Below are 26,892 nucleotides of genomic sequence, written 5' to 3'. Positions count from 1 at the left end.
GCCTGAGGTCTCCTTAAGGTAAAAGGCATCACAATGGGTATTATTAATAATTCTGCTTTGCTGAGCCAGTTAATTTTCAGTGACCTGGCAGAAGTTGCTGATGATATTGCTGAAGCATCGAAGCCATGACATTTGTAAAAAGCCTACTTCATGATACACACTAGGACCTTGATATTTTTTAATTTTTTAAATTTAATTTTATATTTTTAAAAAGATTTATTTATTTATTTATACAAGCACTGGGTACAGTCAGAAGCGCGGGAGGGTGAGAGAATTCACCAGAGCCAGAGTGGGAAACAGAACAGGTAGACTGACAAAATACACTGCTGAGGGGAGCAGCGGGCGAGACAGGAGAGGTCTGCCGTGCCATGTGGGACCCTCGCTGGTGGCCGGGGATCGAACCAGCGCTGCAGAGGCTGCAAACAGCTTCGCACCACAGTGCTCAACTGCTGCGCCACCAGGGGAGGCCCTCAATGTTTTTTTAAATAAGATCGGAATATGAGGTCTTTGTTCTGGGATGGTACTTTAAGGTGAGTTATTCATAAACATTTACTTTCCAGTTCCCAAATCTGTGAACAACAAGGAAGATAGAAGAACAAATATCTAATTTGTGATTGTTGCTATTGTTCAGAAAAAGGAATTTAAGTTGAGCATCTTAAAGGAGGTCAGTTTTTTTTTTTTATTTTTAAAAGCAATTGGGTGTTCTTGGAAAAGTCAGAAAATAACTCATGCTTCCTAATCGAGGCGTAGAGAGTCCTCTAACTGGAGAAACAGCTGTGAAAAGAGATTCTAGAGCAAAGGTCACAGATTGGCAAGCAAAGCGAGGCCTACAGATATGTTTAGTTGCATTTCACAATACTTGTAAATTCTTTTCATTGATTGCCAACATCTGAAAATCAGATTTTACATAAGGACCTAGATTTCTGACTTTGCTAGATTTCTGGCCTCTCCAGAATAATAGGAGTATCTGGTCACGGGGGCCTGCTTCCCTCGCTGTGGCTGGAGCTGAGGAGCAGGGTCTGTTTCCATGGAGCAGAGCTCCTGTCCCCTAGGCTCTGCTCAGGATGTTTTGCTCACTGACACCATGTTGTTGTCCTCTGTAGTCATCGAGCTGTGACCTCGCTCTAGAATTTAATGCTTATTTTTACCTCAGTGTGAGATGATTTTAGAAATATGTCCAAAGTACAGTATATCAAACGCTATAAAAAAGTGTCTGACTCATTTCTCTCCACTTTGATGAGAACTTTTATTATATTCCAGGAAAGCAGAGAGATATCACTAAAACATAGAAACTGTTTTTTTTTTGTTTGTTTGTTTTTGTTTTTTGATAGTTTTTTTTTTTTTGCTATCAAAAAACATCTAGACTTCATAGATATGAAGTCTATCCACCCATACGAAGGATTTGGGGCACATCCTTCTTATCTTTTGAGATTTTTTAATTTCAGAAAGTTGATGGTTTTTAGTAGTCTCTGAATTTAATCTTAAGTAGAAGAAGAGATTGAAGTTTTAAATAAAATCCATTTATATTGATCATAATTCTAAATGAGTGACTAAAATGCATCTATTAAAAGTTCTATTTAAAGCTGCAAAAATTTTATTAAGCCTGCTTTGCAAAAAAAAGAAAATACAGCACAATTTCTGAACTTTACTTCTACATCAACATAGTCATGACAAGGTTATATCTAAAATGACTCTTCAATAAGCAGCCTTGAACCTATTTCTTTCTTATTTTAATGATTTCCCTAGGATAAGTGTCTAGAGTCAACGGGTCAAAAGGGATTCTTAGTTATTTTGCCAAATTAGTCTAGAAAAGGCTGTAATTAATTTACATTTTCTCCAGCAAGATATGAAGATGCTTGTTTTTTTTCTCTTTCTTCCCAAAACTCTCCCAGGAATGGACCTTTATAATTTTTATCTATTTGTGTAAAAACTATTAAGTGGCATTGTACATCTTGAAAGGACTTGAAATTTAAGATGTTTGTGTCATCACTTAGCTACTATTGCATAATAAGCCATCCCTCAACTTCCTGGCGTAAACAACAACCCTCTATTATTTCTCACAGGTCTGTAGATTGGCACCACTATTCTGACGTGTGATGGTTCCATTTGATCTTGGCTAGACTTGCTCCTGTGTCAGTGGTGCTTGGGGGTCGGACTGGGCTGCTGCATAGGATGGTTCATCTGTCATCACTGAACTTTTTTTCTGTTTGACTTCTCATTCTCTGGCTGACTAGTCCAGGTTTGTCCTCTTGGCCCTGCAAGCTTCCAGGAGTGTAAGGGCCACCTGAAATTTAGAATGAGCTCACGGTAACGGGCTGGGGGAAAATACACTCTGTCAATAGCAATAACTCTGCCATGTTACAAAAGGTGTAGATACAAGGTGAGGTGGAAACTGGGATCATTTTTTCAACTATTCTAACACAACATTCAAATGAAAGCTGTCCTTTCAAGTTGCCATCTTTCAACAATGGACCCACTAATTAATATAATTAGAGCATTTCTTGGAATTGCCTTCTTGGTGGGGGTCATGAATCAACTAAGAATATCAGTTTATTTAACATCATTCATTTTATCCACTCTTCTTGATTCTAGATAACTTTTGATGATTTCTAAATATCAAAGCCATAATAAAAGAATTTCAAAATTGACTTTCATTGAGACTATTTAAAAGAATGTAACCCAGGGGGTCTCCCTAGTAGCCTAGGGAGTAAGTTTCAGCTCTATCACTGCCAAGGCTTGAGTTAGATCTCCAGCCAGGGAGCTAACTCACATGGCACAGCAGACCTCTCCTGTTTCTCCCTCTGCTCCCCTCAGCAGTGTATTTCAGTAGATCTGCCTGTTCTGCCCCCCCACTGTGTCTTGGTGAATCTTCTCACATCCCCCCGCCCCACATCCTTGGCCTACACCCCAGATCTTCTATGTGAAAATAAAACTAATAAATACAAGAATGTAACCCAGACCTTGGAATCAATCCAAGAGAAACATCCTAAAAGGTTTAAAGCAAAGGCGATACCACTGAAATAAATGGAGAGCATGATAAACCTGATTACTTTTCATCATAACTGTTTTTGGAGTGTATTTTTTCTGGAATTTTTGAAAAAGCTATGACTTAAGTTGTAAGAAATAATACCTATTGACTGCAGGCAAATTTGTTGAATATCAAATTAATTGAATATCAAATTACCTTTTCCCCTACAGGAACTTAATGTTGACTCTTACTTATTTTGCAGCATGCAGCAAACTACCTGGATGTAGTTCTTCATTTTGCTATTCGGATAATATTTTTGGAGAAAGAGAGCATGTTAATTTTCATATCATCCCAATTCAGTGTTGCTAGCATCTGGATTTCTAGACCATAATATCTTAGCTCCTGCTTTTGATGGCTTTTGAAAGAAATGCTCTATCAATAACACACCGCATGATCTCACTTATATGTGGCATCTGAAAAAGCTGGATTCATAGAAGCAGAGAGTAGAACAGTGGTTACTAGGTGTGGGGTATAGGTGAAGTGGGGAGATGTGTATATACTACATTAAGGTTTTTATGGGACTTTACATTTGAGATTAATTGTACAATCAAATGAAGATTTGGAATCTTGGGATCTCTATGAACAAGTCGTTTAATTTTCCTGAACCCATCTCAATTTCCTTATCTGTAAAACAACCAGGAAAGCACTTACTCACAGGTTGCCTTGGGAATCAAATGCAGTGCAATAATACTGCCACCACTAATACTAATATTCATAGCTTATGTTTATTGAGAACTTCTTATGTGCCAGGTACTGCTTGAAGGATTTCACATGCATTTGCTCATTTAATCTTCCCAGAATTCCTCCAATCTCTATTTTTCTGTTAAGGAAACTGAAACATAGTATATGGAAACTATTTGAAAACTGTAAAAACATGAAACAAATGCAAACTCTTGTCTTAATTTTCCTCTCAGGATACTTTCCCCTACCAATTGGACCAAAGTCCAGCAAAACCAGCCCATTCAAAATCCAAAATCCTTAAAAAAAAGAAACATAACAACCCAAAATCTTTGTTTTCCTGCACTGGTATGAAAATGTTCTCTTTCACCTTCTAAGGTTTCCCGAAGCTACCATGATGGTCACGGTGGTTTATGATAACTCTGAGGCAACAGAGCTCTGTGCAGCTCAACACCTCTACCTCAAGCCCATAGCAAAACTGATGATCAATGTATTGCTCCCGGAGACTACAGAACCGGTACGACCCTTCTCTAACTGGGAAGTTCTTGACCAACTGAAGAGCCTGATTTGTCCTGACCAGTTCACCACTGTCCGCCTCTCCAAAAGTACAAAGGACTTCATCCGATTCGAGGGCGAGGCTGAGACTCGAAGTTTGGTTCAGATCCTGAAGGCCAAGTTACATGGGAAGATCATTAAGCTAAATGGTTTGAAAACAGACTTAAAAGTCGTAGCTACAGATGCCCAGGGAGAGTGGGAGCCCTTCCCCAAAGAAAAGGAGGCCTCTTTGAGTGATGGAGGAGAGGAGCAGGACCTTGATAAAAGCCCAGATTCTATCTATTTCGAAGGCTTGCCTTGCAAGTGGTTTGCACCCAAAGGTTCCAGTGGGGAGAAGCCATGTGAAGAGATCCTTCGGGTGGTCTTTGAAAGTTTTGGGAAGATCAAGAATGTAGATATCCCCATGCTTGACCCCTACAGAGAAGTGATGACTGGTGGGAGCTTTGGGGGTTTCAGCTTTGGCTTGCAGACCTTCGAGGCCTTTATACAGTACCAAGAGTCAACTGACTTTGTCAAAGCCATGGAGTCCCTTCGAGGGATGAAGCTGATGCTTAAAGGGGACGATGGGAAAGCTCTTGCATGTAACATGAAGGTAAGATAGCCAGTTTCTTTACTTTCCCATGGTTCAGGTGGTCTGGGGTAAAAGCTAGAAGGAAGCATCTAGAAAAAAATTCTTTAGATGCCACTGGACTCTGATCCATAGCTAATGTAAAGATTGTTGTCAGGAATATATGGATGTCTACGAAGAAAAATAACCCAGCTCTCAGGTATGCTGCCAGTTGTAGCTTTAATGTGATAGTGGTTAAAATCTGGGGCTCTGTACTAGCTTCTTCAGTACATTCAAGGATGCTACATGGCTTTAATGAAACTATCTCATATGCTAATTCTGTTTGACAAGTCACTGAGAAAGAGGGATACACACAGCTTGAATTCACTAGGAGAGCAATTTGCTCCCCTCTTTATACCCTTAGGGTCACAACTTAGATTTTCATGGGGTCTGTGAGGTAAATTGGTAAAACAAAATCCCAACAAGTTTGGATCCTTTCCTTTCAAAATCAGTCTGTCTGTCCTGTCTGTCACATTATAGATGTCTGGTCATCTCTCTCTCTCTTTTTAAGTGATTTTCTTTTTTTATGTACAACAGTGGCTTTTTTTTTTTAAAGATTTTATTTATTTATTTATACAAGCACTGGGTACAGTCAGAAGCGCAGGAGGGTGAGAGAATTCACCATAGCAAGAGTGGGGAGAAGAACAGGCAAACTGACGAAGTACCCTGCTGAGGGGAGCAGCGGGCGAGACAGGAGAGGTCTGCCGTGCCATGTGGGACCCTCGTCAGCGGCCGGGGATTGAACCAGGCACTGCAGAGGCTGCAGGCAGCTTCGCAGCCTAGCGCTCAACCACCGAGCCACCGGGGAGACCCTTATTTTTCTTTTTAGAGTACATTGGTTTTACAGCAGATTTGTGGGAAAGGTATGGAGCTTTCTCACAATATCTGGTCATCTTTTTCTTTCTTTCTTTTTTTTTTTTTAAATAGAGGCATGTTTTATTTATTTATTTATTTGTTTGTTTGTTTATACATGCACTGGGTACAGTCAGAAGCACGGGAGGGTGAGAGAATTCACCAGAGGCAGAGCGGGGAGCAGAGCAGGCAGAAGGACCGAAGTACACTGCTGAGGGGAGCAGCGGGCGCAGCAGGAGAGGTCTGCGCGCCATGTGGGACCCTCCTCTGGTGGCCGGGGAGCAGCCGGGGATCGAACCTGCGTCGCAGAGGCCGCGGGCAGCTTCGCAACCCAGCGCTCAACCGCTGTGCCACCGGGGAGGCCCTGGTCATCTTTTTCTTGAAGGCTGCCTCCGCCGGAGAACAATGCAGTTACACGCATCCTTTCTCTAAACTAATCTTCAGTACAAGTTGGACTTTCAACATAAGTAGCTCCCTGTGTGAGAGAAAGAATGTATATGTTTGTGAGAGAGAAAATGTGTGTGTGAGAGAGTTACTTGTGAAACTACTTATTTTAAAATGTACATTTAAAAATTAGGAGCCAGTCAGACAAGGTAGAGCAAAATCTATAACGATAAAGCAAAAACCACATATCATGACCCAGCTTGAAAAAGAAACCTTTACCACTGAGATGGGAACCCACCCCGGTATACCACCCTCAGTCCTATGTCCATCTACCCCATAAAGATAACAGAAACTTGTTGTTTATCATTGTCCCTCAGGTCTCAATCACTACTTCTGCCTCTTTTTATTTTTTTAAGCAAATTTATATGTAGTGCTTGCATATGACTGCCTCTTTATTTGAGATTTACAGTGTAGTTTAATAATCACTATAGTTGGATCTTAATTCTCCTCTGGTCAGTTTCTTGTACTCTTACTCCTAGACAAAACTATTTTTGTCTCTGGTGATTAAATACCTTATCTCAGTTGATCTTTGTAACAAACCAGAGGTGGTATACTCATGTTTCTCAGAGCCTGTGCTTATGTAATGGCACTGTGATGTCACTAGTGACTATGAAGTCAGCGCCTCAAAGGTTCTGCCAAAGAAAATTCTGAAGCCCACAGACTATCTGGCAAGTGAGCCAGAGGCCATGAACAGTATGGCTGCTCTTTGAATCATCATGTTCATGTTAGTTTGTCTGTCTGGCCCGGGACACTCCCGGCCAGATAGCAAACTTACCTAATGGAACTTTAAATTATTTGAGGGCAGGTGATGTTTGATACAACTAAACACTTCAGTGAAAAAGCTATCAGGAAGAGAAATCAAGAAAGGCTAAAATTACAAGAACTGGAAGAAGAAAGGAAGAAAGAAAAGAAGAGAGAAGAGGAAGAGACTGAGAGGTAAGGAGACCAACTTCAGTGAAGAGGGTTTTTTAACTCTTGATTTATGGATTTTTCCCTCTTGAATGAGGGCTACACTTTATAGATAACATGAAGGTGGCCCGAGGAATGGATGTAGATTAGGAAACACCACTGAGGCCTACACTCTTGTAACTGTGCTATCACAAAGCCAAAACGACAAAACAGTTGACCAAGAGTTGTTTTTTCTAAAGGAAAGCTTGTCAGGAAGAACCAGTAATGAAGAATAATGGGACTAGCCAGGTGAAGAGATCTGGGAAGCCATGATTTTGAAAAAAGAGATCAGGAGCTTTTATAGTGAAAATCCTAGACAGTCAAATGCAAAATTTTACCATGTACCAAAATTTTACTTAGCGTACCAATTTAAATGTTTTAAAGATTTTTTTCTAGGTCTGAAAAAGCTTTTCTTCCATAAAATAGTCAGTAAACAAACTAACCCACAGGCAAGAAGGCATGGATTTGTTGGGACTGTTGCTTTTGTTGGCCTAAGTCTTTTCTGTGAATTTCAGCAGCCTCTATCCTGGTTTCTTTAAGCTTATCATTGTTTCTCAACTTAGGGGTTGAGCCTAGAAAGGGCTATTAGATTGCTAAAGGTTTGCCAAGAAAGTACAAATGGGTCAAAAGTACAGGGCTCTGAAAACAGTTTAAGGCCCTGGTCCCTCCCCTGACCTGGTTATTCTTCTAGTTTCTCAGGTAAATTGTAGCTATTCAAAAAAGGAGACAAGGAGTACTGGATCATGGGCCTCTCATTTGGCTGCCTGGTGGGGTGCTAGCAGTTACTTGAGTTCCCAAGGGTGATCATTTGCCAGAACTTGAATCTAGTCAAGATAAAAATTCCCCCAAGTTTTCAGGCTGAGCATGCAGTCTAGCTCAACCTCCACATTTTGGCTAAGTCTTCACTCAGGAAACTGTCCCTTTTTTCTCTTCCCTGCATTTCCAGGGGGTCCTGACCAAAACAGTTTAATTTTTTAAAGACAGCAGGTTACAAAAAGCACCCCCTTCTAAGCTGGCATGATTTTATGCTCATGTGCCGTGTTAGGTACTATGTACCAAGGAGCACTTCTCACCCTTAAGATTTTCTCTGCCTTCACTTTACCCTTATTTGTGGGTATGCAACGAGAACTCACGGAAGGTTTGGATAAGAGAAATGAAATCCTCACTGTGAAAGCTGAGTCTAGTAGAGTCCCTATTTGTGGTTTGAGAAAATGGGGCCAGAGGTCCCCTCCTGGGTCTGTAGCCTTCTTTTTTTGATACTGTCTCTGCATAGTCTCCTGTACATGCTCCTAACTGAGCAACTCAATCACGTCTTTCTCCCTGACCGAAGCACCTTAGTGCTTTTTATTGTAAATTTTCTCTGTCAGGCCCTGGGGCTAGTGTGAAAGATTTCTGAAAACCTGTCCTCCCCTAACAGCGGGAAGGAGGGGGAGGAGATCAAATGCTTAGCATAGTCACACATTGCTTAACCACCTTTCAGTTAATGACAGACCATGTATATCACAGAGCTCCCAACAGGCTACCACATACGGCGTAGTGGGCCATAGCATCTAGGTGTGTGTAACTACACCCTAGGACGTTAGCACAGTGACAAAATCACCTAACGATGCATTTCTCTGAGCGGTTCCCCACAGTGAAGCGACACATAACTGTCAACACTTTCTGAATGATTAACTCTTAATCATTGTCCAGAAAAAGAAAAGAGGAGGAGAGGAAAATCCAGGAAAAAAGAAAGAAGGCCAGAGTCAGGAGGCGAGCCCTGAAGGAAAGGGAGAGGCACCGGCAAAGGAGACAGAAGGACAGAGCCAAGCCTGAGACACCTCAAGAGCCTGACTCTTCAGAGGAATGGGAGGAGAGGAAGTACCTGCTGGCCCAGAGGCGTGTGGAGGCTCTTCGGCTGCTTCGGGTACTCCTGAGGAAAATTGCAGCTAGGCTCTTTGCCAGTCGTTTTTCTGTTTTGGTAAGTACTCATCTTCCTGAGGCACAGCTTTGCATTTAAGTCGTGGCCTAGTTGGCATGGCCCCCATGGGAGACGCACTGCATTCACTGGGGTTTGTTTCCCATAGGTTGATCTCTAATAACCCCATTTATGGTTTTACCAGAGGCACCTAAATTCTCTAAAGGAGTCGTGTCTCACCACTGACAACACACACACACACACACACACACACACACTCTTTGTGTTTCTAAACTCGAGGAAGGTATCGCCTAGAGCACTGTACCTAGTGTATCTGCTTTTTAAAGTTCCTAATGGCTGTAAAAGAAAATGTCAGGGGGAAGAAATGGCGCTTGTGGGTGTTAGGGTCCGAGTCTCTCTTTAACTTTACTTGTCTGTTTTTCTGTAACGGGCTCACATGAGAAGGGAGAGCCTTGAGAGAGACCTTTGTGTAGCAAGCTCATGTTAGTCTAGTCTTAAACTATTTGCTATGGAATTTCTCACATCACAGAGCAGTTGTTTAGTTTGGAGAGTTTCAGTTCGGAAAGCCCCCCTCTCCCCACTTACCTCCTAAAGATAACCAGAGTTAACAGATGTTCAGAGTAAAAGCCAGAAGGGCTCCCAAACTCTTAATTTATAAATCCACATTCAGTGCTTTTAAATACAAAGAATTAATGTCATGCATATTAGCATTAATTTGAAGTATATTTGCAGTCTCCACCTTTTTATCATTGGTGTGGACAATCAAAGTTAGTGAAATCAGGATCAGAAAGAACTCATTGGCATTTATAATAAGGCTACTTGGGTCCTTTTTAGTTGACCTTAGTGACTCCTTTTCAAGAATTTGACTCTGTAATGTCTGTGATACCTAATTCTCAGCCCACTGGCTGCTTAAGCTGATTATGCAGTCCCCAGATTCTTATGCCAGGTAATGGGTAACCACTGTGCCCTAATTTGTGCCTGTGTCTTTGGGAATGCAGTGCACACTCCCCCCACAGGATGGGGCTTATGGGTTGTTGCGCAGACCACACACAGAGCCACCGTCGTGGCCACGGCTTCTATTGTGTCTCGCTTCTTTCTGAGATAGGCAAGGTGGCAACTCGGTGACTCCCTCACCTGCAGTCCACAGGATGAGGCTGGCACAAAAAACAAAGATCATTTCTTGTTTAAGCCAGTTGACTCAGACACACATTTCACCTATTAGTATTTTCTGGTTCGAGATTTTTCTGGGCAGTGTGGAGAGTATTTCCTATTCCTCTTCATGTCCCAGCCCTAGCACAATACCTGAAAGAGTAAGGAGACTTACCAGTTTGTGAGCAAATGCAAAAAGGGTCGTGTGCTTGAAGATAGGAATACCCCTGCACGTTCTAACCTAAGGATGGACACGGACCTAGTAAAAGCAGCTCATTTAAAATGGACATTTCGTTTCCCACCCCTCCCCCCATTTTTTCAGTGCAGCGTTCGTCCTCATCTGCATCTACCCCAACTAGTATGAGAAACCTCTTTAGAACAATGTCAGAAAGTCCAATTTACTTTGAAAGTTTTATTTTAAAATTTTTAAAAAATGTATCTTATTTATTTTCTTACATCTTCGTTAATTTTTGAATAGTATTTGATTTCTCCCCCCGTAGTTCTCCCACCACCATAGCACCCGAGGTCCATCTACCCCATCCTTTCTGCTCTTCTCTCCCCTGTTTTGATCTCCGTCCCCTTCAAGTATGCCTCAGACCGATAGTCAGCTTGCAGGTTTTTGTCTGTTTTTTCCCTGACACTTTGGTTTTCTCTATATTCTGTACACAAATGAAAGCATCCAATATTTATCGCTTCTCCTGACTTATTTCATTTAGCAGAATCCCCTCCAGCTTCATCCATGTTGCCACCAATGACGTGAGTTCATCTTTTTTGATCACTGAGTATTTCTTTGAAAGTTTTAATCTGTTCAGTTTTTCATGTGAGATTTTTAACATTTTTTTAAGGGATCCTCACAATTTAGCCCACGGGACATAGACACTGCAGCTAAAAGTGTTCTGGGGAACATGCTGCAAAGGCAGAGGAAAGACTTAAACATTATGTATCTTCAAAATTGTGAAGAAATGTCAGAATATCTGGTTGCCAAGCCAGACAACAAACAAGAACAAAGCCTGAAGAAAAGAAGTGGGGCTTACTTACATAAATCTCCTGAGCACCTTGAGGAAAAAAGAATAAAATCTTCAGCTAGAAGTGAGAACATTGGAAAATTATTAAGTGATGACTGCAATGACAATTTGCCCTCTGACCAGACATCCTTGGAAATTACATTAATTCCAGGCCGGCCTCTGGAGAAAGAAGACTACTGCGGTTCTGGTCAACTGTATTCTTGCAGATTATCTGAGCGAGACCATGGCAGGAAAGAGAAGATATATGAAACAGAAGAATTTACTGACTACCTATTAAACTACTATCAATCTCCAACATATTCCCGTATCTGCCTAGAGCCAAGTCACGTGACGGGTCCCTATCAGTGGCAGAGGGCTGTCTTTGACAAGGGAAATGGACTTCAAATCAATTTGCAAAAACCTAGGTTTCTCTCAAGCAATTTGAGCCAAATGCAAAACATGAAAGGGAGAAAACAGGTTCAAGAAGAAGATTACTGGACCAAGATTTGTCGTGAGGCTTTTGAGTATAAACCACAAAAGAGAGGAAATGTGGGTTATGTCAAAGAATGTACTAAAGAGTTTCAAAATCATTGCAAGGACACAGTCTGTGAAACCAGTGACCAGTTGTCCCCAACTGTGGGACAGAATCATCTGTTGGAAAAGACCAATGCCTCTGAGGTGGGAGATTCCAAATCCACAATGAAAAGCCAAGGTTCCTCACCCAGCAAGTCAGCAGACTTAGATTTAGAATTGACAGATTTCTTTGAGGAAATTAGTAGTGATTCTGAATGTTTCAGTGAAATCCTGAGCATAAATGGAGAGAAAGAGAAACCTGTGACCACACATACTTCCTCAGAAAGAGGTTCTCCTGACACTAATAAAATCATCATATGCAATCAGGATAATAGGCCAAGTCATCGCACGTTTTATTCAAAATGGAAACAGAATGGTGACAAGGAATACTCAGAATACAAGCTTAGACAGCAAAGGAGGAGGTCCAGGTATAAAATGAGATATTCACGGCTTGAGGGTGAAAAAAAATCTGTTAGATGTGAGAACAATGGACGGAAGAGGGCTGTTCTAGCCCCCAGATATTTGTCTGATAGAGGCTACTACTATGAATCCAGTTCCAGTGATCTATTAAATGATGTCACTAGGAAGAGGAGGAGGTTTAGTGATAATACATTTGACCAAAGTGTGAACTATAGGCCATCTTGTGTGTCCGTATCACTCACTGAAAGTGTTAATGATTTCCATGGGAGGAATAGCCCTACAAGAAGAGAGAGCCCTTGTCAGTCAGAACATAACAAGGATACAAGAAGATGTAGACAACACGAGAGCTCAGAAGATTCCATGCTGAAATCTGATAATCATATTAGACACAACCATCAGGAGCTCCTTGACCATGGCAACAATTTAAGAAATGACCCCACTAGTTCTTTATATTTACAAATGTTTTGAATGTCTCTTGGATCAGGAACACCCTTATTCACAAGAAACAATTTGCAAGAAAAAATTGTAAGACCAAATATAGCTATGTAGTTAACAACTGCAGAGCAAGAGAGTGATATTTAAAAACTTGAGCAAGGTCAAATGCAAGAACTTGTTTCTCTTGCCAAAGTATAAAGCGTAGATCAAAATGACTGCAATTGTGTTGGCAAGCATTGAAAATACAAAACATTTAGATACTGATGCTTGGCAAAACAACATACTCACAAGAGTTCCTGATCTAAAGACATTTATCTGTGGTTCAATGACAACTTTAATTTGGTGCCAGCGAAGGAGCAAAGTAACATCCTTAGTAGTTGGGATAGCCCTCTCAGGCTCTTTTGCTGTTATAACATCATCATTTGGTCTCACTCATCTTCAAAGAGGATAACAGTGAATGAACAAGATCTTTGTGCATGATCTTTGACTTGCTGTGTGGCAACAGACTTTCCTGACTTATCTAGAAAGAATTATAGATCAAAAGAGAGATGACAGCTGGAACATATAGTAGATTTCATGACATTTGAGAGTTTCATGAGTGCCCACCACAAGGAAATTAATCTCATTAATAGATTCATAGGACTCAAAGAGCTGTCTTTTTAGAGCGGAGTCTTGGAAGAAACATCTAAAAAGGACTCAAGTTGTCCTTTGAGTCTCGAATGGATGGTGGGTCTTTAAGAGACTTGTTTTTTTGAAGAGCACCATGTCATTCCATCCTAGAAATGAAACAGAATTGGAGTATACAACCAGTGGGATTTGCAAAAGGATATATTGAAAAATCCTGAGGCACCATCAGTGGCACTTGGAAGAGAGGGCATGACAGTATTCCATTTCAGGTTATGTAATCCTTTCACTCTCAGGGCTGGGTGACATCAGTTTGTAAAAAGCCACTGAATAACCCCAAACTGACTTTTATAAAACAATAACAAGTGCCTCCTCAATCCTCAATAATGCCATGGAGTTAGGAAGAGTCGAGGGCAAAGCTCTTAATTTTCTAGCTGGGGAAAAACTATGTGTGCAGGACTTGTAAGCTGTGAACAATCACAATTTGTCTTTTTACCTACTGGTTTTGAACTTCTTAAATATGTTTTTAAATTGAGATATTTTATAGATTGGTAAAGACTTACATCTTAATGCATGTTCTATTGAGCGATGGGCTGATTCATTATGCCTTACATTGGATTTAGGATCTCAGGGGCAGTCAATGACCTTCTCTATCCACCAAACCTCCCCCCCCCCCCCAACTAAAGCTACAATACCTGACTTGGCAGTAGAAGACATCAATGAGATTAGGCTGCCTGCACCAGGGAAGGTGATTTCAATCCACAGGAATAGCGGAAGGCAGCAATTTTATGTCATGATTCGTTTTCAAACATTCTTCACTTCATATACTATAGAAAAGTAGCAACTGGTAGAGCAAATGCTGGATGCCAGTCAGTGTGGTTGCCCTGAATGATGAGGCATGACATGTGCTCATAACCAGCCTCTTGAGCAACCTAATATCCGACGGTACTACAAAATCTCCTAATTTATCTAAAGCAAGAGCCACAAGTTATTTCACTGATCACTTCTAATCTAGTAGAAATATATTAGGACATGTAAAAGTTCAGAAATAAATGTAACATAGCAGATTATTTTTATTATTAATAAGATAATAGCCAATGAAGGATTTGTTGACTTTCTTGTAGTCAGTTCTACTTTCAAGCCAGTGGCTCTGCCATCAAAACTGGATTTGGTTTGTCAATTCTGAAAAATCGCTCCAAAGGCGAGTGCCTTTTCTTCTCTGAGGACTAGCAATGTCTATTAACGTGCAAAGTACCATTGTCCAGAGTAGCCTTTTAAACTACAGCTTGTACTTTGACTACTTTCAATAAACTAGGTATTATTCTTGACCAATGAGACTCTGCCTCATTGTTTCATGCCACTGAAACAAAGAGCATTATGGGTTTGCTACAGAAAGCAGTTATGCTTGTTTTGAAAAAAAAAAAAAATCTCACTGTCTTCTGTAATTTGATAATTTTTCTTCGAAGAGTTTAGGCATGAAAACAATTTGCTGCTCATTAATCAGATATAAAAACAAATTTTCAGAATACAGCATGTGGAACTTTTTTTTTGGTATAATAGAACTGGTGCTAAGTCACGTCTGTAAAACATTTTTTGTCTTTTGTTTGTTTGCTAAACATCATGCTGGAACCTCTAAGAAAGTAAAAATACTGGTTTTATGTTTACTTTACAACTTTGGATTTTTATGTCTTGTGTAATGAATTCTAGATTTGAGTAAACTTTTTTTGGTATAAGCCTTAAACAGAGAACAAGGACCTATCCTGTGCTTTTAATCTAATGGCTTAGTAAGGACTGATATAGAATTGAAAATATTGTACTCACTTTCTACTAATTAACACCGTTATTCTTTGTTGTGCTGTTACAGCGTGCAAAATATTTTCTCATGCTTTTTTTCCATGTCCTATAAAGGACATGAACTTTAAACTTTGTCAAATAGGTGTTTTCACCTTTTTCCTTGTATGTGTACCTGAGAGTGCTTTAAGAAAACTAAAAATCTATCAATGTGTTTTTGTTCAATTTGTTTGAATTTCTCAGGTAGAAAGCCGTGTAACCCGGTGATTTTGAAAATAAGAACCAAATAAATGTATTTTTGGTTGCAAGACTTTAAAATCTTAACTTTTAAATAAATGCTGATAATTCCATGAGGAGGGTAGGGAATTTCTACCTGTAATATGTTGCTTTGCACTAATATTGCTGATCCTTTTTCTCATTTGCATTGTTAGAGAAGTAACACACATTTACTTTTCAAATATATCAAAAATAAAATTGTATACTGAAGAAGAGTCTTTGTTCATTTATTACATATATTGAATGTTGCCCATATACAGGAACATCTTCCATGAAAATCTCCATGTCCTGTTTTAATATTCTCTGTAACTTTGTGTGGAGCAGGTTTGTGGGGACTGACTCTGCCAGAGCTCATGAAACCAGTTTTATTATTGTGGACAAACTGAAATCCTATTTGGATTTAAGACTACCCTCCCTTCAGCAAAGGTTTTATCAGTGCTATTAAAAGGTAGCAAAATGAATTCTATGGAATTTCATCTCAGACCTTCAGCACTTGATGGAAGTGGTTATACTCCCCCGCCCCCCAAAAAAAAACAAAACAAAACAGGTATGGGTGTGGAATAAGAGGTCTAGTCACAGGGGCTACATCTCTTATAAGGCCAATTTAAAAAGTAAAATGACAAAACACAAATTCAGTGTAATGCATTGTTTCCACAACTAGGGAACTCAGTAATCAGTCTTTGACCACTCAAGAGGTCAGTCTTTTCACATGAAATGTACAGCAAACTGCATCTAGGTGTTATGTAACAGCCTGTACCTTAGAGTATAATCTGGGCACTTTAGAGCTGAAAGGGTCCTTGTTGAGTTCAAAGATCTCTTTCTGAAACAGCAAGGACTGTATGGATGCTTGTTTTGGATCTTGCACTGGTGTGTTGGGCCCCCTGAACTAAGGTGAATGTGACCTCAGGTGGTGTGGCCCCTGATACAAAGACTGAAAAGGCTTAGCAAATGTGGCTCATGCCCCACAGATGCTGGCACTGAGAAAGTGTCTGCAGGGGCCAGAGATGTTCCCCTGACCCTCCCCCGCTGGCACAGTGGCTGTACCAACCACTCCCCCATCTTCTAGAGTGGCACCTTTTACGTAATATGGCTTATGAATATGCTAGCTGGATTTAAGACGTTTTTTTTAGATCAAAGTCCTGCCTTATAGTAATATCCTTTTACATGTAATCAGCAGTGTTAGCTTAGTTCTGAATGGAGGGGAATCAGGCTCTCTGGGATGGAAGCTTTAACCAGGCTCTGGAAGTTTTCCTCTTGGCATTAGAGAAACCCATTTAACTCTGTAAAAGGAGTAGCCTAATCTTCATGTGGAAATGAGATTTCAGGCTGCAGAGGTGGCCCAATTTCTCTCCCACCCTGTCCTCGAAGTATATGCCATAACAGTTTGGCACAAGCAGGAAAAAGAGCCGTTTGATGAATGAAGCCTAGTGGGGGAATGGGGCACATTTTAAAACAAAAAAAACCAGGCAGTATGATTTGATAAAATAAAAAATGGAAAGCTGTGAGCCCTCTTTGGTTCCGGAAGTACATAAGAAAACATTGTCAATTTTAACAGTAAGATGACAAAACCCTAAAATTCCAACTAATATGTTGTTTACACAACCAGATTTGCATATGCAAATCTGACATCCTTTTTTTTTTGACAGGAGGTGAATTAATGCCCCTACCGTAAGGATTCCTGAATACTTTCCTGTCCAAAGGCAAATTAAAACAAAATCCCCAAGGGCCTCCCCGGTGGCGCAGCGGTTGAGCGCTGGGTTGCGAAACTGCGCGCGGCCTCTGTGGCGCCGGTTCGTTCCCCGGCTGCTCCCCGGCCACCAGAGGAGGGTCCCACATGGCGCGCAGACCTCTCCTGCCGCCCGCTGCTCCCCTCAGCAGTGTACTTCGGTCCTTCTGCCTGCTCTGCTCCCCGCTCTGGCTCTGGTGAATTCTCTCACCCTCCCGTGCTTCTGACTGTACCCAGTGCATGTATAAACAAAACAAACAAACAAACCAGCAAACAAATAAATAAAGCGTGCCTCTATAAAAAAAAAAATCCCCAAGACCTTTTCTTAGCATTTGATAATACCATCAGCACAATTTACCTTCTAACAACCTAGTTACAGACCTCAATGCCCAAGCCTGCCTTGAGTTTACAAAGTTCTGAGTTAGAGGCAAAATTGGACAAGTCACAGAAAATAAATTTGATTTACTAACTCTAAACAGGACAAGCTGGTAGTTGTTTTGTGGTGTGAGGCGTTTATGAACTTCTGCCCCTTGCTTCTTATGGATTTAACAAAAAGTCCCTCAAAACAAACTGAGGGGCCTCCCCAGTGGCGCAGCTGGTTGAATACAGCGCTGTGAAGCTGTCAGCAGCCTCTGGGGTGAGGGTTCTATTCCCGGTCAGCTGGGGAGGTACCCACATGGCACGGCAGACCTCTCCTGTCTCACCCGCTGCTCCCCTCATTGCTGTTTTGGGTCAGTCTACCTGTTCTGTTCCCTGCTCTGTCTCTAGTGAATTCTCTCACCCTCCTGTGCCTCTGGCCTGTACCCCAGTTCTTGTATAAATAAATAAATCTTAAAAAAAAAAAAACAACTGAAACTGAGTATTAAGCTGAAGTAAAATGATTGAATCTGAATCTGGTTCCATAAATGAAGGTTATAAAAACAAAACCCACCACAGTATGCTGGGTCCAACCATTTTATTAACAGACCAAAGCACTTCATTTTGTTTTGATTTGAGGTAAAACCATTAAACACAGTTCACAAGAAAATACAACTATTTAACTACAATTACAAGAGTTCGAACCCTCACTAGTTGTTCATATAAGACTTTTACAACTTCATATAACTGTACAGTCTACTTAACTAAGTTTATTGTTAACCAAAAGACCAATATCGATAGACCTGGATACTTGACTACTTTTGTTTTTGCGGTGCCTACAGTTTTGTAACAACAGAGTGACTGTCATCTTGTGAATATACTTTTAAAAACCACGCTAGTCATATACAGTTTACTCCTTCTTGGGTGTGTGAAGGCTCTTAGAGCAAACACCTGTTCCACGTGCCCCTCTCATGTCAAATAACCATTTTCCCACCACGAATGTGAGAAATCAGAAGACAGCCCTATCATCTTCATATATATATAGATTTTTAGGCAAGCAAGCTATTTTTTTCCCAAAGCTTTTTTTTTTTTTTTTGAATGTTGTGATCTTGTTTGAATCCTCACTGAAGATTACTGTTAGTGAGGGTATTGGAGTGTTCAGAGGAAGACAAGGACATTGCAGCAATCTAGAAAGAAAGTCAATAGGTTTCTTCCAACTGAGCCAGCTCTGAGATCTAGTTATTGGACCACATTCCCGCTAATCAATACCAAAGCCTTTGGAACACTGCAGATTTGCTTTAGAGGTAGATTAAACAGAAATCATGCAGTGAAGTCAATTGAGAAATAAGGGATTTGCTGTCTTTTAGAGGACATCATGAGGAAGTTAATCCTTTGTTCTTGGTGTTTGAAGGAATCTGCATTGAACTTTTTTTAACCTGTCTGGGGGAAATACCCAAGTCCTATCTGTTTCTCAGGAAAGACCAATTTAAATTCAGCCTGTGCTAACTACAGATAGAAGACAGTAATAACAATCCTATTACAGCACTGCACTTCACTTTCTGGATTTGTGACAAACACACCATGCATTCTAAGACAAGTTAATTTTATCGGTGTCACTAGTGATGTTAATTAAAAACTTTACAGCAAGTTCAAAACTTTTCTAAATATTGAAATCACCATGTTTTAAAGAAAGACTGGAATGTTACAAATGATTCTGCAAAATACAAAAATAGATATGCTTCCACTGAATGCTTTAATCATTTTTCCGAGCATTCTCATCTTTTGGTTCTTCGTCATCTGAGTACACGGTGGGCTCCTCCCCCTCCTTCAGCAGTTTGCCCACGTGATGATATTTGACTGGAGGTGGAGAAGAAAACACAAAGCATCATTCTCATGCTTTACAGAAAATCACGACCACATTTCCTTTAAGCATTATTTGGGGCCTATAATCTACACATCAACGTCTGAGTTTCGTGAAGGATGGGGGAAAAAAGGTTTATACAACAGTCCTCACCAACAGGGAATTAAGAGTTTTGTTGAGAATACGAAACAGAGAAGGCTGACGTTGAGTGTACAGGTAAAGGGAGCTGTGGGTGTGTGTAGGAGTGTTTATTAGCAGAAGGAGAGCTCATTCTGAGTTCAAATGGTTACAGAACACTTTATGGGCGAAGGATTTGCTTTGGGCAATGTGTAGGATTTGGGAAGGATTTCCAGAAAATGAGAACGACACGAACGAAAGCAAGCAGGTGAGACTGTGGGGAGCGACACACACACCAAGTCGGCAGGGGCAGAGTTAAGGCCAGCTAGGCAGTGTGGGGAAATATTATGAAGGATGTGGAAAGCTAGCCTGAGGAGGCTGGACTTATCCTCTAGGTGACAAAGGGCACTGAAAGTTTATGACAAAGGAATGGGCACAGTCAAATGTTGCTTTGGCAACAACAGTATCACTGTGGTATAGGGCAAATTACAGTAAGGGGAGACCAGAAGCAGGGTGACCAGGTGGCCAGCAGGCAGATCTGCACCTGAAAGAACAAGAGCTGGAGTGGGGGGGCTGTCTGTGGGAACGGAAGAGGAAGTATATGCAATACTTTAAAGGAAAACTGAAAACATGAGTTAATAAAATGAAAACTGGAGATCCCAGGGGCTGAAAAGGAGACTCTTCTGTGGGAGCCACGGGGTAAGAGAGGGGGGCACATGACAGATTTACAGCAGGGACTGGAGGAATGAAGTTAGTATTGGCAAGAAGCAGGTCCTTGGAAACCTCTGAGAAAGCCGAATCCAATTTTGGGGCTAGAAACCATATTGTAGGGAATAAGAAGGCGTAAGAGAAAATGGAGCAGCAGTTAGGGACGACCAGTTATCAGACTGTGCTCTGACATGAAGGGAAGGAAAGCTGGATAGAGAGGCCAGCAGGACATGGGAGTTTTCCCCCAACGTGGGGGGAGAGGGGGAAGCACTATGTAATTAAAGAAGTAGTACAAACCACCACCATCATCAGGGCTACTGCCCCCAAGCTAACACAAGGTTAATCAGCTCAATATCACAAGCCAAGTCTCCTCCTTCTGAATATGGGTAGGAACTAAGAGTAACCAACCTGTCTAACCAGGTAACCAGAGCTGTCTTTGTGTGTAGTAATCATCAGAAACAATTGGAACTTCCCCCTCTGAACATATTTCTCAAGGTCCCCAGGGTGCTTGGGTGGTGGTGCCTGAGAAACCTGCCTTAAGGGAATCCACACAGCTGCGAGTGGAGCTGAAGTATCACAACAGGATGAGGGGCAAGCCTTTGTTTGGGGGGGAACCACAATTTTCACCCCACTGATGAAGGCAAGTCCTAGAAAATAGAGCTTTGCGAGTTAGAAATGACAGCTCATTGGTTTTTTAGAGAACATATTCTTACAAAGGCATCCTCAGGATGGAAAGAATGAGGGACTGTTAGATGGTTAAACTATGTGTGCAAAGTAAAAAAGACCTGCCTCTAGACTTTAAAGTTATACTTAGTCTGTGTGCGATCCAAACTCTAAAGGTGGAGCCACATCTGGCTAACAATTAACCCAGAATTCTCTCTGTAGTCAGCGTCATTTTCAAAAACTGCTGGATTTAGCCCCAAGAGCCAGTGTTGTTTAACTCATTATGAAGAACAGCAAATAGAAAACTACATCTTAAATGCAAAATCTTCCTCAAAGAAATAGTCATGGTCTTTATATACTGTTTCATGCCTGGGAGAGAAATAATCCGTCAAATTCTTGAATAATATTGCTATACATACTGCTAAAGTGATCAACATGCCAGTTTGACAAAATCCAATTCCTTAATTCTCAACAGTTGAACTTAACCTCATACTGACTCCACCCTTTCCCCAAAGGTCTCTAGTATAAGCCAGGAAACAAGTGTCTCCCTTTTCTTTTTAAAAATATAGACACCATTCTTGAGGGGTGCAGATTATAAGCATCACTTGTAGATGAAGCCTATGGTTAGTCTCAAGTCCATTCAAAGAGAAGCTGTTTTGTAGAATACAAGTCTCCCATTCTTCAACAGAGATGTGGGCTGCTTTTAAGCAGCAAGCTCGGCAAGAGAGGGCTGATGAGAAACCCCTCTTTCTGTAACCAAGAGGGCCACAGCAAGCACTAAACCCTAGTGTGAAATCTCTGCAAAGCTCCCAAAAATTTGAAAAACAGGAACCCAAATCTCCACTGAGAACAAGCTAAAAATTGGTATGCAATCCTGGCAAGTGACTCAGCACTGCTGCAATTCCTTCAAGCCATGAACTTGATCCATCTAGATTGAGGAGCCTATCAAAATGCTCCCAAGTTTCAGGCTGCTTAGTAATAACTATTGTACTATTGCGAATCCCATTACGGGTAGAAATTTGATCTAGGCAGAAGTTTAAAAAAAAAAAAAAAAAAAAAAAACGCTTACAAGTGAACTGAGAGTCCCAGTCATTCAGGGTCTCCTGCTGGGCAGCATTGAGGTCAGAAAGGTCGTCGTACTCATCCTTCAGGGCTTCCTTATCCAGGCAGAATGTGGCAAGGCCCCTGGATGCATCTCTTCCGGCAAAAACCCCATATGGCCCCTCTTTAAAAACAAAACAAAACCAAAGGCCAATTGTTTATTACACAGTCAATTTCTCTGTGGCTTATACACAAAAAATGGCTTCCCTGCACAACACAAAGTCCCTTTTTAAAAATATCAAACTCCATTCTGAAACTATAAAAGATGTTGATACTTTCATTATTATGTAGTGGACATTTAAAGATCTGTTGTCAGTAAACTCTGAAATAACTAAAACTAAATCAAAACATTATCTGCTTCCTGAAATTCCCAAATACTTAATAAAAGAAGCCAGAGTGATTATCTTGGTGATGGTGGTAGGGAACCATCCAAGGTAACACTGAGTTTATGGGTTGCAATTCAACCTCAGGACATTGAACCCACCGGTTGGCACTGTTCTAGGCACTTAGGCTACATCTGTGAAAGTTGTTTCCTTAAGTGAATCAAGACTAGGGCATACACGAAAATGTTTCCCTAGAATTGTCTTCTGAGATGTTTTAATGAGTCAAGATTATCTTGGTTGTGAGACTACAGGAAACATTAACACATGGTATCTGCATAAGTCTTTTATAAGAGTATTGATGATTCAGAAATCTATCCACATGTTACATAATCTTCACTGTCAATAAATAAGAAAGAGCACAGTGGAGGTCAGCTCTGTCACTGTTTTTGGTGGGCCTGAAGAGGTAACTGCAAATACTAAAACTTTCAAGGGAAAAAAGTGTTGACTCAGTATTTCAAAATAGCTCCACGAAACACTAAGATACTATTATATATATTATACCGAACTTTTGTCATGGAGAGTCATAAATCATTCTGTAGGTACTTAAAGTTGATGGTTAGGCTTATTTAAATATTGCACAATGAAAAGAAACCAGTGTACTTTAAACAATGCGTTGTTTCCCCAAAGCCAAGATGAGATGGATTGAGTTTCAATATGCCTTGGTCACCCCAAACCTCCATCCACCAAGAATTTTTCTTACAGACTAGATGAAATTTAAGATTCACTTTTACATGCAAATAAAATTCCAAAGGATAGTAGTTGTTTTTAAATCATCATTCCATGCTACCATTTCCACTACCAGAGGTAGTGGAACTGGCTGCCTCTAGTGCTTGAAAATAGGATACCTATACTGGTTTGAACGTCACCATTTTAGAAATTAGTCACAGGACACTTATGCACAATCTGAGAAAAACATTAAAAGCAAGGAGCAGAGATTTATGTCTATTTTGCTCACTGCTATATTCTCAGCACCCACAAAAATGCCATGCATAGCATAAAAGGCATTTGAATGAGTAATTTGTAGGATTTTTTGTAACATGAAATATCATCTCCACAGTGTTTTCACAAATTCGAGGGCTCACTGAATGACAGTGCAGGGACTTTGAGATCTGATGGCAGGCCATCCTTACCATTTTTCGGAGGCTCAGAGAGAACAATGCTTTGCAGCAGGTCACACAGCTGGCCAGTGTTCCAACCATGACCGGAACCCAGGCTGCCTGGCTCCTAGTTTTGTTATCTGTGCACAAAGGCCTACCTGTGTCTCAGTGAGTTTGCAAACTACAATCAGACCATGCCCCAGGCACCTGTTCTGATGACTTTATGGTGTAGCTCAGTAATAACAGGTATTTACATGGGTATGTTCATTGATACCTCTAGGTGTGCCAGTATACGTGACAATTCAGGTATGATTTTCAAGCTCTTTTGACAGTTACATGCGTACAGAAGGTCGGTCTTGTAAATGGTGCACAAGAAAACACTGTGAAATGGGAGAGTTCCTCGGGAACCTTACCACATCTGATTTCAATTCAGTTGGATGGGAAGAATAAAACAAAGCAGGGGTGCGTTTGATGGGATTGGAATGGCCTTCCATCCTCTTCCCTCCAGACCAGTGGGGAAGAGAGCACAGTCAATGTGGACACACTCCAGAGCTCCCTGTTTTTATGAGTCCATATTGGAGGAGCTAAAAATCTCTTCCTCCTCCTCCTTCTCTCCAAATATTAGTCCAGGAGCATGTGAAAATGCAAATTCCTGCCCCCCTCCTATAACTCTCCCAGGGTTGGTGGTTAAGGCGACCATTTGTATTTTCCCTCCAGTGCTTCAGGTGATTCTGATCCTCCACCAGGCTTGGAAAAAGCCTCAATTGAGCCCCCTCCAACCCTGCCCCCACTAACAGGTGAGCAGTCACCTACCCCCCTCATTTTCCCTCTGGTAGGCTTTTCCCGAAATCTCCACACTAAGGAGCCATAGTTGCCTTATGCCTTTGATTTCCCAGAAGCCTCCCACTTCTTCCTCCCTCCATTTTTAATTTTGGGGGACTTCTAGTCCTTTCTGCAGACGAAAATATAGTATTACCTTCTCATCTTGCCACATTTCCATTGTCTGTTAACATTTTAGCCTTCGCATGCCTCCCTCAACCACCTCCCCATGGAAGCTCCCGGCGTGCACCTTCCAGCCTTTTCCCGTGTGCCACACAGGACGCGCACACACATACCAAACACACGCCACACACATACCTGACACATGCCACATTCCAGGCGCGCGCGCGCCCGTCAAACAAGCACGGGCGCAGAATGCGCACACCCGGCTCTCACGGCGCACAAAGCTTCTACCTGCTGCTAATCCCATCTCCGCCTTCCCTCTCCCACACCCTCACATTCCACCATGGCTACACCCCGGCGAAATCGGCCTTCGCGTCTTTTCCCCGGCTGGACCTCCCTCCCGCCCGCCCCCCAAGCCTCCCTGGAGACACCCTTTTCCTCTCTCCAGTCCTACGCCACCCCCTTCTTTAGGGAGTACCCACACCCGATCCCTTGAAACTCCCCGACACACTGCCCTCTACTGTGCCCCCCTACGCCGTCAGCCTCGGCATCTCACCCACCCACCTCCGGCTTAAGCGCCCAAGCCCTCTTCCGCCACCAGCCGCCCCAGTCTGGCGGCGCGGGCCGGAAACCTGTGCCCCCCATTGGCCCGCAGCCTTTCCAGAGCGCCTCTCGCCCCCTGCCCGCCCCAGGAGCCGCCCTCTTCGCCCCGCCCCGCCCCGCCCCGCCGCCACCGCCACCCCCGAGGGCGCCCCGCTCCTCCCTCGCCTCACCCGGGCTCAGCCCCGCGCTGGGGCCCTGTCTTTTGTCTCCGCGCCCCCAGCCCCACCCCGGCCGGGTCCGTACCCGGCCCGTAGAACTTGCGGCCTTTGGTCACGTCGAACACCTTGCCGTTGATGGCCATGAGTATGCGCGGGTCCTGGACGCCGTCGAAGCGCCGCAGCTCGGCGGGGGTAAAGTCGCGCCGTTTAAGGCGGGGCAGCGGGGGCGGCTCGTCGTCGTCGTCGCCGCCGGCCGCCGGCTGGTCCCCGCGCACGATCTTGTAGAGCAGGAAAATACAGAGGCCGAGCAGCAGCAGGTTGAGCGGCGATGTGAAGATCTCCTGCAGCAGCCCGCCGCTCTCCAGCTCGCTCGTGTCGGCGCCGGCCGCCGCCACATCCTCGGCAGCCATGATCTCGAGAGCAAAGGTTGAGCCGGGCTCAGAAGGGCTCCGGAACTGAGCTTTCTCTTCCCTCTCCGCGAGCTAGTGGCGCGCGGGGCTCCGCGCAGCTGAACTAGCCCGGGAAGGAGGCGGGGCCTGAAGGGGCGGAGCCTGGTCGCCACGCCTCCCCCGGGCCGCAGACGCTCCCGACCGGGCTCAGCCCCGCCCCGCCCGGCTCGGCCCCCCACCTGGCCTTGGGCGCGCGGCTCCCCTCCCCCAGCCGGATCTCTTGGCCTGTGCCCAGGAGCGCCGTGCCCACCCCTCAGCGGTACCTGCGAGGCCCCAGCCCCAACCTCACGCCATCCTCACGCCATCCTCTAGATCACCGCGACGCAGCACGCCGCCCTCCTCCGCACCCCCGGCTGCTCCCCGCGCGTCAACCCACTCGGCGAGCCTGGGTTTCGCCGGGCTCTGAGTGAGGCCCTCCACCACCTGATGCGCGCCAAACACCGACTCCATTGCTCTTGCTTCAGGCTTCTCCCTGCTTTCTGTTCCAGAGCCTCATGTCTCCCCGGCCATCCCCCTGGACCACGAGGCTCTGTTAGGAGACAGACTCCTTCTTTGAGCTCTCCTTTGCACCTTAGACACCCGGACTACTCGTTTTCAACTCAGGGAATCCCCATTCGCTGTCCTTGATGGCCCTCCTACCGTTCTGCACCCCCACCCCCCGTGTTGTGGGGCAACACCCCTGGGATAGCTAACATCAGTGCACATGCCCCCGTTTGATAGCTCTCCCAGTATCTGGGGAAATGGAACGGATGGTCCGATTTACTTTGGGTCCTCGAAACACTAAACCCTTTTGCAGTAGCGAGGCATCAGCAAACAACGTTCTGTGGTTACGCTCTCCCCCAGAATAATGACCGAAGTTTCTTTGTTTGGCAGCTTTCTTGAATTTGAAGTCTGTCGAGCTGCCCTTGGCAGTCACAATAGCGCTGTGCTGGAGCCCAGACGAAGGCGGGAGTTTGGAAAGATCCTAGTTGGGTCCCTTCCTTTCCTAGGTATTACTTTCGGCCATTGATGTGCTAACCCGGCTGCGCTGGAGCTGGCCTTACAGAGGCAGGGCTGCCGGTGCCCTTTCGAGTTCTAATCTGGCAGCCTTTATTGTGGCTGGGGAGGGGAGCGGAAGAAAGGATAGAGAGAGGGGAAAAATAATTAAAACCAAGCCATGCACACATCTGCAGCCCAGAGCAGTACTTTTCCATCAAGAATTCTGTTCGCTTGCACATAATTTACTCCCCCTCCCAACACACAGGAGACTTGAGAGAATTGGCTTACCTCAGAATTCTAAAAATTTCTGGCACAAACAGCTTCCATCCCTGCCCCCCATGTAATCTTCTTAAATAATTTAAAAGTGCATATGAGCTGAACAATCTTCAAATCGGGTCCACAGATTTTTTTTTTTTCACAGATCTAAATTTAGGATTCGCTGAAATG

General features: G+C 43.0%; 2 protein-coding genes across 3 annotated transcripts; one reads left to right on the top strand and one right to left on the bottom strand.

Moving 5' to 3' along the window:
- Positions 1 to 4,100: 4,100 nt before the first annotated feature.
- LOC311187661 (A-kinase anchor protein 17B-like) lies at positions 4,101 to 10,934 on the top strand (the record flags this gene model as incomplete). Its single annotated transcript, XM_084258995.1, has 4 exons — positions 4,101 to 4,853; positions 6,970 to 7,100; positions 8,805 to 9,072; positions 10,896 to 10,934. The coding sequence occupies 4 exons, from the start codon at positions 4,101 to 4,103 to the stop codon at positions 10,932 to 10,934; spliced, it is 1,191 nt and encodes a 396-aa protein (XP_084115121.1).
- Positions 10,935 to 19,138: 8,204 nt separating this feature from the next.
- PGRMC1 (progesterone receptor membrane component 1) lies at positions 19,139 to 25,428 on the bottom strand (the record flags this gene model as incomplete). Of its 2 annotated transcripts, XM_084258251.1 has the most annotated exons (3): positions 19,139 to 19,242; positions 21,804 to 21,959; positions 25,104 to 25,428. In XM_084258251.1, the coding sequence occupies 3 exons, from the start codon at positions 25,426 to 25,428 to the stop codon at positions 19,139 to 19,141; spliced, it is 585 nt and encodes a 194-aa protein (XP_084114377.1). The 2 variants fall into 2 exon arrangements, with proteins under 2 accessions (XP_084114377.1, XP_084114378.1); XM_084258252.1 differs by lacking the exon at positions 21,804 to 21,959.
- Between the last annotated feature and the right edge of the window lie 1,464 nt (positions 25,429 to 26,892).

This window comes from Talpa europaea (assembly GCF_964194135.1).
Source record: "Talpa europaea genome assembly, chromosome: X".
NCBI classification, from domain to species: domain Eukaryota; kingdom Metazoa; phylum Chordata; class Mammalia; order Eulipotyphla; family Talpidae; genus Talpa; species Talpa europaea.
Note: the sequence above shows the minus strand (reverse complement) of the source record. Positions and strands in the feature narration are given on the sequence as shown.